The sequence below is a fragment of the Oncorhynchus kisutch genome, linkage group LG7, assembly GCF_002021735.2.
Source record: "Oncorhynchus kisutch isolate 150728-3 linkage group LG7, Okis_V2, whole genome shotgun sequence".
NCBI classification, from domain to species: Eukaryota; Metazoa; Chordata; class Actinopteri; order Salmoniformes; family Salmonidae; genus Oncorhynchus; species Oncorhynchus kisutch.
The window spans coordinates 40,705,772-40,721,808 of NC_034180.2; the positions used below are offsets into that span (position 1 = coordinate 40,705,772).

The window sequence follows — 16,037 nt, forward strand, 5'->3', positions numbered from 1 at the left end:
GGAGAGAAATATTTCATTTATTTGGGGTAGAAGTATACAAGAACAAGTATATTGCATAGTTTCTAGCCTTTGTTCTTCTGTGTAGAGGCACTCAACTTTAGATCTGTGGAATTTAAGCCTTGACACAATATTCAAAGGAAACCATGTGAACTAAAATGCAATTGTTTTTACAGACAAACATTTTTTTGGGAAATTTTACCTTACTAGGTAGAATCAGGATAGGGGGTTTTCTTCACTGTAATATATAGGCTCCTATGGATCCTAAAAGAAACACAATCCCTCAAGGTCTCAGCAGATTTACAAATCATGAGTAATAGTGAAGTTGTCAAGAGCATGACAAAACTTGTCCACCTTTAGGCTACAGTCAGAAATATCGTCAGACTTTGAGGTGGCTACAAAGTGCATCATGGAACATCATCGTGACATACCATTATTGTAACCAGTATGCTTTATTTCAGTGTAAAAAGCTTACATGTATATCAGCAACCGTACTGCTTTAACAGCTCATAACAATAATAAATGTTATCTTGTGTCATAAATACTGAGAAATCAAAAAGTAAACAGCAAGCAAGCCCTCTAGTGAAAAACACACACAAACCGTTTGGTATTTCATGAGAGTGCTGCCCCCTGTTGAGTGTAAGATGTACTGTAGAGTACTACATCACAAACACCAACTAGTGCTCTGGCAGACCCAATGGCAGTGATCAACTACAAGACACTTAAACATATACAAAAACACGTTATAAATTAACTATAACTGCTACAAATGTAATGAGTTAGTACAGTTTAAATTCCAATGTCAAATAATAGCATTTCATCTTTTGGTGTAGCCAAGGTGAAAGTTAGTTGTATTAAAATGTTCTGTGTTGGAACAAGATGGACAAATGACAGAGGGGCTTCTACTATCACATTCTCTGCTCTTGGTGTCTCTAAAACCCTCTTCAGTAAAGAGTGAGAACAGTCACTATAAGAAGAAATGCATTTAGAGAGGGTAAAGTATTAGTAGACAATGCGTATAATACGGTAGAACAGTCTAAAGTATGAAGAAAATAAGTGTGGAATGACTAAATAAAATGTAAATGCTATCTACAAAATAACTATGACAATTCTAAACAAGAGATTAACTTTAGCTTATGAGCCAGATAGGGAACAGTAGATAGCACAAGTAATTATAATTGTGATCACAAGTTCATACACTCTCTCTGGTCTACTCAGTACCCATCACAGCACTTTCACACATACTTAAAATCTCCTTTCTGCTTTGTCCATCACCTGCATAGGCAACCATAGCTTCCTATATGTTTTCACAGTATTGATTTAGCAGTCAATTCCAGTCATTCATTCCAGTGTAAACCTAACAAGGTAATGTTATAAACAAAGAAAGTAATGGATTAACAAAAAATCCCGAACCAGAGGAGACACTGCACATTTGAATGGATGCTAGACATTGCAGATGACTCCAGCTAGGGCCTAGAAATCCTCTGGGGCTTGGGATGTGCTTTTGTGCCAGTGACAGCCTTCTTGGGCTGTGTCACATTCCACCTCAGGAATAGAACATGCTACCTGTCTCCTGGCAAAGCAGCATCTCCTTCTGTCTTTAACCTGTTGTGTTTTCTTGCTACTGTGGACTTTCATATAAATCTCTCACCGTCTACACTAACTACAAAGCATCATCAGTAATACCAAAACTACACAATAGTGTGTTCCTGTGCATGGCCAGTGAGGTGTGGGGTCTGTTCCAGTGTTCTGCTCCGCTCCCCCAGGGGCCAGGTTTAGACAGGGGTGACACTGAGGTCCTCAGACAGAGAGAAGCCTGAGTCTCTGTCCCGGGTGGGTTTCTCAGGCTTGGTGTGTCTCCTCACATCCTCGTGTCCGTAGCTGGCGTGGCGCTTCAGTAGCAGTTTGGGCATACAGGAAGAGGCCGCACCCAGGCCTGCCCCTGAGCAGGAGGAGAAGCAGGAGGAGAAAGAGGTGCTGGGGGCACAGCTGGTGCTGGCACTGTTGCTGGGGCATGGCTCTGGGCCTTTGGGCACCACCAGGGGCAGGCTCTCTGCCTCATAGCTCTGCTCATCGTAGGCATAGTTGACATTGCCACAGGGGAAGCTCTGCAGCTTAGCCAAGTCCATGCCCAGGGCCTGGCCCCCACTGGCTCCCCCTGCTTGGCCCTTCCGGGAGGACGCCAGGCTGAGGCTGGGCGCACCCTGGGGCTGGGGAGCAGAGAGGGCCTGGCAGGCTGGGAAGGGGGACGAGGAGCACAGACTGCTGGGGACAGGGAGGCCGCTACTGCCATCGCACCCAGAGTCGGTGCAGGTCGGGGTACCTGCCTGGGGGGTGGAGTAGCTGCTGGACAGGGGCATGGACTTGGTATGAGATAGGGCTGCCTTCCCCCGACCAAAGCTCTCCAGCACCCAGGAGCCATAGGTTGGGTTCCACAGGTTCTTTGTCTTGTTTTTTAGCCTCTGGCTGCCTGAGAAGGAGCTGTCCCTGGAGCAGGGCCAGTTGAGGGGCTCGGGGTGGAGCCAGGCTCCAGGGCAGACACCTGGACCCGGAGCAGGAACAGGCTCGGCCCAGCAGGGCTCCAGGGCCTCGCGGTAGGAGGCCACCTCCTGAGGCAGCTGCTGGGGCCGCAGCAGACAGGGATTGTGGGGCTGGGGCAGCGACGTGGGACCCATGCCCAGGCCCAGACCCAGACTGCTCATTTGAGGAGAGAACTCCTGGGAGGCAGTGTGGCCCAGCAGCAGAGGGGTCAGACTGCCTGGGGTGTCAGGGCGGATCACAGTGCTCAACTCCTCCTCCACTGTAGGACCGTACTCCACAGGCAGGGGCGTGTTGATCACATCAGGGTCCTGGGCAAAAGAAAAGAGAGAGAATAGAAAACAGTGAATATGTATGGTGAGTGTTGTGAAAAAAATGCATCCCTGGCCGCCAGTGGGTCAGTACCTGAGTGCAGTAGTCGATCCTCTCCAGAATAGTGGAGAAATTGGGTCTGTGTTCAGGGCAGTGCTGCCAACACTGAGTCATGATCCTGTACCTACAGAAGAGAGTTGGAGAAAAGCCAACTGAATCACGGATTTAAGTCTAAAACTGCATATTGGCCTTGCAACGGACCTAAATCCATTATAAACTCCCGTCAAGAGAATTAACTCTCCATTAGCTCAATCTGATCTACTCACACAGGCCCGGGACAGCTCTTAGGGGGGTTCATCCTCCCCCCACTTGTCACAAACTCCAGAACCTCCTGGTTGGTTTTGCAGGGATAAGGCATGTAGCCTAGAGAGAAAATCTCCCAGAGCAGTACACCAAACGACCTGCAGAGAGAGAGCAGAGGTCAGAAAAAATTGTTGATATGAGAAATCAGCTGCTTCAGAAAGTATTGATACCCCTCGACTTATTCCACATATTGTTATGTTACAGAATAAAAGATGGATTACCCATAATGACAAAGTGAAAACATGTTTTTAGACATTTTTCCAAATCTATTGAAAATGAAATACAGAAATATCTCATTTACATAAGTATTCACATCCCGAGTCAATACTTTCTAGAAGCATCTTTGGCGGCGATTACAGCTTTGAGTCGTCTTGGGTATGTCTGTATTGGCTTTGCACATCTGGATTTGGGGATTTTTTTGAAGGGAGAGGGGAGTCTTTCAAAGATTTTCAATGGCATTGAAGTCTGGCCTTTGTGGCTGGGCCACTCAAGGTCTTTCACATTCTTGGTCTGAAGCCATTCCAGTGTTGCTTTGGATGTATGCTTGTGGTTATTATCCAGATGGAACCTAAATTATTGTTTTCACTCTGTATTTGCCCATATTTGTCTCCATGCATTGTTCCCTCTATCCCTACCAGTCTCCCTGACTCTGAAAAGCATCCCCATAGCATGATGCTGCCACCACCATGCTTCACGGTAGGGATGGTGTTAGACTGGAAATAAGCTGTGCCTTGTTTTCGCCAGACAAAGCGCTTTGCATTCAGGCCAAAGAGTTCAATTTTTGTCTCATCAGAACACAGAATCTTTTGCCTTAGGATCTCAGAGTCTTTCATGTGCCTTTTTGCAAACTCCAGGCGTACTGTCATGTGCTTCCGTCTGGCCAGTCTCCCATAAAGCCCAGATTGGCGAAGTGCTGTAGAGACTGTTGTCCTTCTGGCAGGTTCTCCCATCTCAGCCAATGAACTCTGTAGTTCTGTCATAGTGGTCATTAGCTTCTTGGTCACCTCCCTGACCAAGGTTGTTCTTGCCCAGTTGCTCAGTTTGTTTGGACAGCCAGCTGTAGGCAGAGTCTGGGTAGTTCTATATTTCTTCCATTTCCCAATGATGGAGACCACTCTTCTCTTGGAAACTTTCAACACTAGACATTGTTTTATACCCTTTCCCAGATATTACTCATCACAATTATATCTCTGAGATCTACAGACAGTTATTGGACTTCATGGTATAGTTTCTGCTCTAACATGCACTGTCAACTGTGGGACCTTATATAAACAGGTGTGTTTCTTTCTAAATGATGTTCAAACAATTTGAGTTGGCCACAGGAAACGGGATGCACCTGAGCACAATTTGGAGTGTCATTGCAAATGGTTGTTAATACTTATGTCAATGAGATGTATCTGTTTTTCATTTTCAATAAATTAGCAAAAATGTCTAAAAACCTGTTTTCACTGTCATTGTGTGTAGATGGCTAAATAAACAAATTCTGTCTGTAACACAACAAAATGTGGAACTGTATGTACTGCTACTGGTCATTCAACTACAATTTGGATAGATCATGTAATAGAGTGAATGGGTTACCAGGTGTCAGTCTTGCAGGTGAAGATGCCCTCCATGAAGGCCTCTGGCGGCATCCATTTGACGGGCAGCATGGCACGGCCACCCTTTCTGTAGTAGCTGGCCCTGTGGAGGAGAATGAGTCGTGGTTAGTGTCTGAAACACCTTTATAACTAAATGGGAATAGTACACTCAAGTCTTCACTGCGTGGAGACTAGACTGATCCAACAGATATGTTGAGATATCAGCTGGGAAAAACACAGAATGGAGAAATTAAACATCACAAGGCGTTAAGATCCTTTTTGGGGGATGCTGAACTGAAGCAACAAGCAGCATGGTACTGGGACAGAGAGAACTGGTGGTTAAGTATACCTGTATATGTCACGCGCCATTCCAAAGTCTCCTATCTTAGCCACTCGGTCTGGTCCAGGGCAGGTCAGCAAACAATTCCTGGCAGCTATATCTCTGAAACACATAACAAACAACATTGAATACCTCTTTATGTAGTATGAATACTGTATACAAAAGGCTATTGGTTTGGTAGGAGGACATGGTAACCTGTGGATGAAGTGGTTCTCTTCTAGGTAGCGGCAGCCGAAGGCGATGTCTCTGGCCACATGTAGCAGCTCCAGCATGGTGAGGGAGGAGCTCTGACTCTGAAAAAACACCACACACACAAAACCATTACTACTAACAGACCCATAGGGCTGTTGAACACTTCAGGCAGCTGAGAGACACTCTGCTACCGACCGTTTTGGGTCGGTTCTGTCTCAGGAAGCTCTTCATATCGCCTCCAGTCATCAGCTCCAGGAGGATACAGCGGGGCAGGATCTGCAGACTCACCCCGATGCAGCGCACTATGTTCTGGTGGCTGAACTTACTGTGGACACACAAGAACAGTGGTGGTGAATACACTTCTGTACCTCAGGCTAGGAGAGTTGGCCAGACACCAGCTGTAATGGCTTTAGGGTACAGGACAGTTTTTTACAAGTTGTGTGTGATATGGTGTGGTGGCATCAACATATTAATGAATGTGTCTGTGTTTATGTCTAGGCTGTGTCTAGTATTATTAAATCACCAGGAAACACTCCAGGGCCCAATTTACCCCAGGCTACTCATTATATACTCTGTTGTGCCTGTCTTAGACCGACAGCGTCTGCTCGACAGAGATGCTTTTTTTTTCAGCAGAGCTCCATTTGGAGGTGAGACAGATTTCTTCCCGCAACCAGCTGCTGTTACCTCAACGGCGATGAATTACCTGACTCTATGATAAACAACAGCTGGTAAACTTTTGACCAAAATAAGCAGTGAATGAGGAGAGTCACAAAACAAAACATGGCATCAGATTAGACTGCCAAGCGCTAAGTGATGGTATGACAGTGTCTGGTTGTCGTCTGCCTCCCTCACACGTTACACTATGTTACTCTGTGTGTGTGTGTGTGTGTGTGTGTGTGTGTGTGTGTGTGTGTGTGTGTGTGTGTGTGTGTGTGTGTGTGTGTGTGTGTGTGTGTGTGTGTGTGTGTGTGTGTGTGTGTGTGTGTGTGTGTGTGTGAGAGAGAGAGAGAGAGCGAGTGAGTGAGAGAGTGTGTGAGAGTGAGAGACTGTGTGAGAGTGAAAGTGTGTGTGAGAGTGAGAGTGTGTGAGAGTGAGAGAGAGAGAGAAAGTGAGAGAGAGAGAGAGAGAGTGAGAGAGTGGAAGTGGATGAGGCCCTGTGTGTTCCAGCCTAGTCCACCTCATAATCAGCGCCTCCATCAGGAAATCCATTTCGTCCTGTTCGGAGCAGATCTCCGGAAGAGTCTGTGGAGCAGAAAGGTAATAACAGTCAGTCAGGCCCTATTCAGAACAGAACACATGCAGAGAGAGAGACACCCCATGGCATGCACTCATCAGCTGATTCACCCAAGGAAATTACAGTTGATTTTCATAGCAGACTTTTCTAGAGAAATCTATGAATAAATTAATATATGCAGCAGAAAGACTAAAGAAATGAATTGTGTTCTGTACAATGTTAATGTCTACAGTATGTATGTGCAGTGATGTTACATTTTAAACCTACTATTATATTATAATGTAATCAGTCATTGTTTGCATCCTGCATTTTTCCAAGCAGAAGTGATACAAACTGACATGTCGTGTCAGAGTGAAACACAGAAGGACATTTAGATCAGTGGTGGAGTCTTTTTAAAGGGCACCAGCGTGATCTCCTTTGTTAGGTTATAGGTCTGTACGTCACTGTTACTTACAACACAGAGCTAGAGCCTTTCTTAAGGCAGGTGTAAATACACCTGACCAGCAGTACACATAATGAAGGAAGTGCAGAGGGAAACTGCCATAGAGGAGGAACACTCTTAGTTACTCTTAGAATTTTAGTCAAAAGGTTATCAATATTAGTTTTTCCCAATTGTTTACACACTAAAACTGGCCCATGAGGCACAATGACCCAAACCTTTGGGTCATTGTGCCAGACACCACATCTGCAATACTAGTGGCACATGTTTTGCTTTACACCCAGACTGCAATTTTATAACAAACATTTGGCAAAACACAACACACAATGCTCTACCTTTGGCACAACCTTCACAACTAAAATATCTTGTCTGCAAATGAAAAGCAACTCAGTTCAACAAGCTAAGCTCAATTACCAATTGATCCCTTTCTCTCTTCACATGTGCACACTAATTGCATAAATGTTCCCTTTGCAATCAGACCTTTGGTGTGAATAAAAGCCCACAGGTGAGAACTCCTGTGTTTGGAGAACAATGGAAGCAAACTTGGCAGAGAGAGTTGGAGGAGAGGTTGAGGTTAGAGGTAGAGGTGGGGGTAGAGGTGGAGGTGGAGGTAGAGATAGAGGTGGAGGTGGAGGTACAGGTGGAGGTGGAGGTGGGGGTAGAGATAGAGGTGGAGGTAGAGGTAGAGATAGAGGTGGAGGTGGAGGTAGAGGTACAGGTGGAGGTAGAGGTGGAGGTAGAGATAGAGATAGAGGTGGAGGTGGAGGTAGAGGTACAGGTGGAGGTGGGGGTAGAGGTGGAGGTAGAGGTGGAGGTAGAGATAGAGGTGGAGGTAGAGGTAGAGATAGAGGTGGAGGTGGGGGTAGAGGTGGAGGTAGAGGTAGAGATAGAGGTGGAGATAGAGGTGGAGGTGGGGGTAGAGGTGGAGGTAGAGGTAGAGATAGAGGTGGAGGTGGAGATAGAGGTGGAGGTAGAGGAATATGTTATTTGTCTTATGCAGCTGTATGACCCAGTGGGGGGGATAAACTTAGTTTGAGCTTTACTAAACATCCGTGAGTTTTACTCTTATTTAGAACCTTACAAAGGCGAAACAAGTAAATGTTTCATGTATTACTGTATGAAATTGGGAGCTATATTGCTTTGCAACATGTTTATCTTGTATACTGTATTACTGTAGTGTTTACTGTACTGCATGCTATTTTGTTTTTGTAGAACTGAAAGACGAACACCACGTACGTCGTGGTAAAACGCATCTATTTACAGACGAACAGGAGGCTGCCATTGTGCAAATGGTAGTTGAAAATAATGCCATAAGACTGCGGGAAATCGATCACCAGATTATTGAAAACCCTGCCATCTTCAATATCAGAGTGAGTTTATCATGAAAATCAGCCAATTCCTCAGAAAAGGAATTGTAGACCTCCACAAGTCTTGGTCATCCTTGGATGCAATTTCCAAATGCCTGAAGGTACCATGTTCATAGGTAGAAACAATAGTACGCAAGTATAAACACCATGGGACCACGCAGCCGCCATACCACTCAGGAAGGAGACGCGTTCTGTCTCCTAGAGATTAATGTACTTTGGTGCGAAAAGTGTAAATCAATCCCAGAACAACAGCAAAGGACCTTGTGAAGATGCTGGAGGAAACATGTATCTATATCCACAGTAAAACGAGTCCTATATCGACATAACCTGAAAGGCCGCTCAGCAAGGAAGAAGCCACTGCTCCAAAACCGCCATAAAAAAATCCAGACTACGGTTTGTGACTGCACATGGGGACAAAGATCGTACTTTTTGGAGAAATGCCCTCTGGTCCAATGAAACAAAAATAGAACTGTTTGGCCATAATGACCATCGTTATGTTTCGAGGAAAAAGGGGGAGGCTAGCAAGCCAAAGAACACCATCCCAACCATGAAGCACGGGAGTGGCAGCAACATGTTGTGGGGGTGCTTTGCTGCAGGAGGGACTGGTGCACTTCACAAAATAGATGGCAGCATGAGGAGGAAAATTATGTGGATATATTGAAGCAACATCTCAAGACATCAGTCAGGAAGTTAAAACCTGTTTGGGAAAGGCGTGCAGCTAGTGGGACACCTCGACAACATCCGGTGAAATTGCAGAGTGCCAAATTCTAATTAAATTACTATAAATATTTAGCATTCATGAAAATACAAGTGTAATACATGAAAATAAAGCTTAACTTGTTGTTAATCCAGCCAAGGTGTCAGATTTCAAAAAGGCTTTACGGTGAAAGCAAACCATGCAATTATCTGAGGACAGCGCCCAACATCAACCAGACAGGTGCGACACAAAGTCAGAAATAGCAACATAAAAAATGCGTTACCTTTTATGATCTTCTTCTGTTGGCACTCCAAAAGGTCCCAGTTACATCACAAATGGTCCTTTTCTTCGATAATGTCCTTCTTTATATCCATAAAACTCAATTTAGCTAGCACGCTTCAGTCAATAATCCATCCAGTTTCCCTCCATCAAAATGCATACAAAATTAATCCCAAACATGACAAATAAACTTTTCCAAACAAGTCAAACAACGTTTATAATCAAACCTTAGTTACCCTAATACGCAAATAAACAATAAAATTGAAGTTCATTACTGGAGATAAATAAGAAAGAACGCACTTTCCTCCACGCGCTTGGAAACACTACAGCCAAAATGGGAGCCACCTAGAAAAACTACAATATTTGGGTCATTTTTCCAAAAACCAGCCTGAAACTCTTTCTAAAGTCTGTTGACATCTAGTGGAAGCCCTAGGAACTGCAATTTGGGAGGACTTGGGCTTATAATTACAGTACTAGCCATTGACAGTGGTAAACTGATGAAAAAAAACACACACAAAAAAACAAATTTGGGATGGTTTGTCATCGGGGATTCGCCTGCCATATCAGTTCTGTTATACTCACAGACATAATTTTAATAGTTTTAGAAACTTTAGAGTGTTTTCTATCACTTATATGCATATCCTAGCTTCTGGGCCTGAGTGACAGGCAGTTTACTTTGGGCACGCTTTTCATCCGGATGTGAAAATACTGCCCCCTATCCCAAAGAAGTGTTAATGCTTGGTCGCAAATGGGTTTTCCAAATGGACAATGACCCCAAGCATACTTCCAAAGCTGTGGCAAAATGGCTTAAGGACAACAAAGTCAAGGTATTGGAGTGGCCATCACAAAGCCCTGACCTCAATCCAACAGAAAATTTGTGGGCAGAACTGAAAAAGCATGTGCAAGCAAGGAGACCTACACACCTGACTCAGGTACACCAGCTCTGTCAGGAGGAATGGGCCAAAGTTAACCCAACTTATTGTGGAAAGCTTGTGGAAGGCTACCCAAAACGTTTGACCCAAGATAAACAATTTAAAGGCAATGCTACCAAATACTAATTGAGTGTATGTTAACTTCTGACCCACTGGGAATGTGATGAAAGAAATAAAAGCTGAAATAAATCATTTTCTCTACTATTATTCTGACATGCCACATTCTTAAAATAAAGTGGTGATCCTAACTGACCTAAAACAGGGATTTTTTACTACGATTAAATGTCAGGAATTGTGAAAAACTGAGTTTAAATGTATTTGGCTAAGGTGTACATAAACTTCCCGACTTCAACTGTATGTGTGCTTACAGTATGCTGTTAGACATGTATTGAGTCATGTTGAAATATAAAACAAAAACTGTTGCATTTGTGTTCCTTTCTTGTTTGAGTACACACAAACAATATACAGTATAACAACAAAATCTTACACTGAAATAGGTTCTGATAGTAGTGTTTTGAATTTGTCACATTGGTGTGATCTCGGTTGTCACTAAGTTTGATTCATTTGATTTGTGTGTGTGTCTCATTTGTATGCAGAGTTTAATTTTGAGCAGGGAGTACATGATTTTGATTGCTGTGTTTCATTTTGCAAGATGTCTGTGGGGTTTTGGGAAATTGGCTAACTGTTTTGTGTTTTGTGCTTACAATTTTGAGTACATGAGATGTAGTTTCAGCAAACGTGTGTTAACAACTTGGAAAAACTGTAAACATCATCTTCTACTCTTTGTTTTTGGCTATTCATGTATATGCAATGCCCAAGATGAATTATATAATTTAAACTGTTCTGTGCTGATATATTCTTAGTCATGGAGGAGCTATGGAGCCGAAAGAAGAGGAACTGACCTTTATGGCCACTTGCATGGCTGTGTTCTCTCCATTCATCCCTAGAACCTGGCCTTCATACACCTCCCCAAATGCTCCATGGCCCAATGCCCTGCAAACACACACCAAGCCAGACAGGTGACAAAGAGCTTCACTCCAGAGCTTCACCCCAGAGCTTCACTCCATCATGTAATGCACGTTGTAGCCTATAGTTCAGTGCTCAGTCAGCTGTACTGTGTGTGTGGACTACCTGAGGAGGGTGATGTTCTTGCGTGGTACTTCATTCAGCTCACTCAGTGAAGCAGCCTTGCCAGCAAAGCAGTAGTTTGGGTTGTAGTCTGTCATGATGGTGGATGACCGGATCTTACTCAGCTTGTATTCTGGGCTCTGGAGACGCAGCCTGACAGCATGCAGCTGGTTCTTCTTACGGTAGTATACTGTAGGAGAGAGAGACCAGGAAGACAGCGTTGGTTACTGTCATACAGTCCTCGGCTTCAAACTGTTGCTATACTGTACCTATCAGAGACATAACAACACACTATCCCTGCATCAGACACACTACCCTAATGTCTGTCTGTCCTCTAACCTCTGGCCTCTGACCTCTGGCCCTGGTCCAGTCAGTGACTAGCTGTGAGTTGAGGACCGAGGACTCACCCTCCGTGGAGGCGGCCCGCGGCCCTGATGCAGGTTGGTAGTCTGCCTGGGGGGCTGGGTGGGGGCCCTGGGGGGCGATGCGTGGTGGTGAGAGGTGCCCTCTGCCGTGACGTCGAGCTGCAGGTGCAGACAGACGCGACGCTCGGGGGGAGGAGTGGGGGTGCCGTGGACAGACTACCAACCTACTTGGGGGAGAGCTCAGGTGAAGAGACAATGTTAACTGTCTGAGGTCTGTCTCCACCTGGATGGGCCCTCACCATGGGCTACAGTGGGGCTGCTTGACCATCTGGCTTTTGGGTTGAGTTGAGTGTGTGTGTTGTATTGTGTTGTGTGTGTGTGTGTGTGTGTGTTGTGTTGAGTTGAGTGTGTGTATGTTGTGTTGTGTGTGTGTGTTATGCATGTTGTGTGTTAGGATATAGAGAAACTATATATTGATACTGTACAGTATGCCTTTTGAATTGACAGTGCTAGAGACAGGAAGCAGCTCTGATATCACTTCCTCTGAGGCTTATGGGAAAGTTCTGTGGTCTTACGCAAAGGGACTTTCACTCCACAGTGAAGCTTTGTGTTAATGACAGGTTTTAATGATTTAGCATTGGAAAAAAGTACAGTTCCACTTCAGTCATAGCACAGTGTGTTACAGTTAGTGCACAAGTCAAACTCTAAATATGAGGATCTCATACCGACATAGAGGGAATGTTGATATTTGGTGATATCAGTTTGTCTGAAAAAATTATACCATCCCACTGGGCACACACTGGTTGAACCAATGTGGAATATATGTTGAATTGACATTCTGTCATGGTAAGACACTCCATGATTAGACACTCCTTAATCAGCACTGTCAGGAAAGTAAGAGTCCTACACTGCCAGAACCCCCCTCCCCTCATACTGCAGCACACGGTCGTCAAAAAGGGAGCAGTTAAAGAGAAACAGAAAATTATCCCTCACTGTTAAACATTTCTGTCCCAAAAATGAAAAAGACAATCAGTCAATTTTTGAGCACATATAAAGTACACATATAACACAGTAGCAGCATTCATTATGATATGAATCATTGATCGCTCATTGGCAAGACGAGGTTAGACACTAATATTAGTATAATAGATTATTATTCTTTCTTTCACTCCTCAATGTTTCCAAAGCAGAATAATCATAGGTACAACTTAAAAGTTAAGTCATTAAGCAGTCATTTCCCTCATTCCCTAATCATTCCTTTTAACAGGCTTAATGTGCAATCATTAGCATTAAGCGATTAAACCATGATTTTACCTTGAATTCAAATAAACCCATGTGATTATAAAACAAGTATAGAAGGTAAGAATTGTTACTGGTGTGGCGATGTGTCCAATGTGCACTTTTAAGCATGACTAGATAAACAGTATATGTATGTTATTGCACATACTTGGGACCATCAATCCGAATGTGCCAGACCACTAAATGAATACTTAGCCAGCCCCTTCACTCTGATAGAAACATCTTAGATTTTGTGGAAGTAAAGTGCAAGAGTGAAAGGTGGCTAGACAGTAATCCCTTCAGCCCCTCCTAAAGTATGTGTATCACAGTTCAAATCACTTCAGTCTCTACCAGGCTTGATATCTGGAAGAAATATAATGCCCAAGGGCTGACAAGACAAACCCATTTTTGTCAATGTGGATTTCCCAAAAGAGGGTTATAAGCAACAATTCCTAAAAGGCCACCTTTGGTACTATTTTCTACAAGTATCTTCCTGACTGTTAAATGCAGTGTTGAATCATGGACTTCCACCATTCACTCACATCCAGCTTCACATTTCCCTCAAAGAGAATACATTAAACCACAGCTTGGTTTACAATGCCAAGCTCCTGCCTTTTCATGATGCTTTCATTGTCAGAAAGTTAAATAGAGTATCATTGGCATGGAAAGAAACAGCTCACAGACGGTGAAAGGTGGAGGGCACAGAATCAACACAGAATTGGAAGAGGCTCTTACTGAGGGTGAGGCTGGCGCAGGTCAGGACGATGACCGTCACCACGATGGTTGCCACCACAGCTAGGATGAGGGACAAGGACAGCTGGCCTTCTGGAGCGAGGCCCTGATGGGCTGCTGGGGGGTCAGAGGTCAGGGTTAACAGAGAAAGATGGAGAACCACTCAGATCATAACAATGCATCAAAGACAATGGGATTACTTGAGAGGTAGTTCCTTCCGTAACATTTCTCATTTTCTCTCCTTTTATGAGTTTACCATTTCAAGAGAAACACAGTGGTAGATCTGTGAAATTCTCAAGGACACAGTTTTAAATTTAGTATATATGATCCCAAAACACATCTAGTAAAATGAGGGTTTTTACTTGACTGTTACCTGTGCAGGTGACATTGTCACTGGCCAACACCTCCTCGTTGTGACAGAGGCAGATGATGAGTTGAGTGTCCTCGTCCCATTTGCAGCTCTGGGTCTGGCAGTGACCGCAGTTGAGCTGCACCTTGATCTCACATTCTCCATGGCTCTCCATGGCTGAGTGGGGAGAATGACAGAGGAAGTTCACCACATGAATCTCACAAGAAGAATGCTGTAGCAGAAGCACTGGTCAACTTAGCCATATCTATGGCTAAAAAGAGAAGCTGTTTTGCAATCAGTGTTCTTTCTCTTCTTCATAACGTTGTCAAACACTGGACTTCAATTCTTAACTATGGTCAACTGAAACAAATCATGGTTTCACTGTAAAGTCGGTACTGCATGGCCATGGGTCAGTTAACTGTTTTAGTTTGTGTCTTTTTCTTGTCTGTCACTACACAGAGAACTGCTTTGTATTCTATCCTGCATTGGCGGCACATGCATTGGACTCAAATGACAGTGTCGTGCCGTAAAGAATTGAGGGGCTGTCTGTTCCTCTACATCATTGAAAAAAGAGAAGGTTGCATGGCGCCAGGATCAACAGGATCCGTGAGGCCCTGAATTAGTTAACTAGTGTCTGAGGGATGAGGAGCCCATCCCTTCTTCTCCCACTGAATCAGAATCAGGTGGTAGAGACACACAAACCTCTGTGTTACGGCCTTGGCTCGCTCTCTGCTCTCCCCCTCCTCTCTTCTGGCCCCCAGTGACACTGATGAAGGAGGAGAAAGCCTTACCTGCCAGCGGATGGAGAAATATTTCCCCCATGGGATTAACAAAGGAGATGCCATCCTGACCGCCCGCTGTGATGTCATCAATCAGCGCAGCATCGCCACCTTGATTTAGATGAAACACGATATCAAAGATAAGTGAATGTAGAGAGATTGTAAAAGTCTATGTTTGAGCTAATAATAACAATGGTTTATTATTGCTTGCATAACATATGCTCACATTATAAATGGCAATCTTTATTTTGATCAAAGACGGTCTGGGTAGAGGGAGTATGTGTGGTATATTAACGATGTTGAAAGAAATCACGTTTTTCTCAGTCTGTACACATCTCCTCTCAGTGTGTGCCATGTTTTTCAGAGGAGCCAAACGGACCTCCAATCTTATCAGTCAATTAAGTAGAACTTTCTTCCCCAGACAACACAAAAAGCAGGGTCTTTCATGATCTCAGTATGAGTTTAACCTGTATCATAATATCACAACATTCAGAGAGGGATGTTTATTCTGTCACCAATCCAGACTAGTAAATCATACCAGATAAAGGCAGAAAGTGAATGTTATCAGCCTTCCCCTTTCCTTGGGGCCAATGAAAATTCTCCAGCAGAAATGTATTTGTCAGATTCATCACAGCTAGAAAAGAGCTGGAGGCTACAGAGGGAGGATCTTAAATCCTATTATAACACCCCTAGCAGTACAGTATGGCACATAAGGAAAGCAGTAAATATTATTATGAGTGTGTGTTAGATCACCTCTGTATCCGCCTCCTCCTCCTCCAGCAGTGCAGGCTCCCCCTCCCCCTCCAAACCCCCCGAAGGTGGCCCAGGACAGTTTGGATAAGGCTTGGGGGCAGGAAGAACCCCCCTCTGCTCCCTCCAGGAGAGACTTCCCTGCCCACAGGTGGCTGGAGGAGTCCTTCCAGCCTCCACCTCCCCCTGAAGCACACACACACACACACACCTCATTTAGCCATCACTCTCTCTAAACACTTCTTCTATTGGTGTTTGCGTAAGATAGGTCGATAAATTCTCCATAAGAACTTGCTGGTCAAGGAGGATTTACAGGGAATGTTCCATGAGTCTTTTCCAAGTACATTAATACAGTATTGCCATATACACTATGTCTTTTCTTCCTTTTC

The 16,037-nt window shown here is 44.2% G+C and overlaps 1 protein-coding gene across 2 annotated transcripts in view; it reads right to left on the minus strand.

Annotated features, from left to right (window-relative positions):
* Position 1: 1 nt before the first annotated feature.
* The window catches only part of LOC109894618 (leukocyte tyrosine kinase receptor), an 86,809-nt gene continuing 70,773 nt past the window's right edge, over positions 2–16,037 (minus strand). The window contains exons 16-29 of one of the 2 annotated variants that reach the window (XM_031829108.1): positions 15,652–15,834; positions 14,911–15,009; positions 14,144–14,296; positions 13,774–13,884; positions 11,399–11,585; positions 11,170–11,260; positions 6,497–6,561; positions 5,515–5,644; positions 5,323–5,420; positions 5,137–5,229; positions 4,789–4,890; positions 3,174–3,308; positions 2,941–3,031; positions 2–2,846 (exon numbers count right to left, since the gene is read on the minus strand). In XM_031829108.1, coding sequence (XP_031684968.1) covers positions 1,773–2,846; positions 2,941–3,031; positions 3,174–3,308; positions 4,789–4,890; positions 5,137–5,229; positions 5,323–5,420; positions 5,515–5,644; positions 6,497–6,561; positions 11,170–11,260; positions 11,399–11,585; positions 13,774–13,884; positions 14,144–14,296; positions 14,911–15,009; positions 15,652–15,834 — 2,612 coding nt within the window. In that variant the 3' untranslated portion in view covers positions 2–1,772. Of the gene's footprint in view, positions 2,847–2,940; positions 3,032–3,173; positions 3,309–4,788; positions 4,891–5,136; positions 5,230–5,322; positions 5,421–5,514; positions 5,645–6,496; positions 6,562–11,169; positions 11,261–11,398; positions 11,586–13,773; positions 13,888–14,143; positions 14,297–14,910; positions 15,010–15,651; positions 15,835–16,037 lie in introns of both variants that reach the window. The other variant, XM_020488231.2, reaches the window with a different exon arrangement.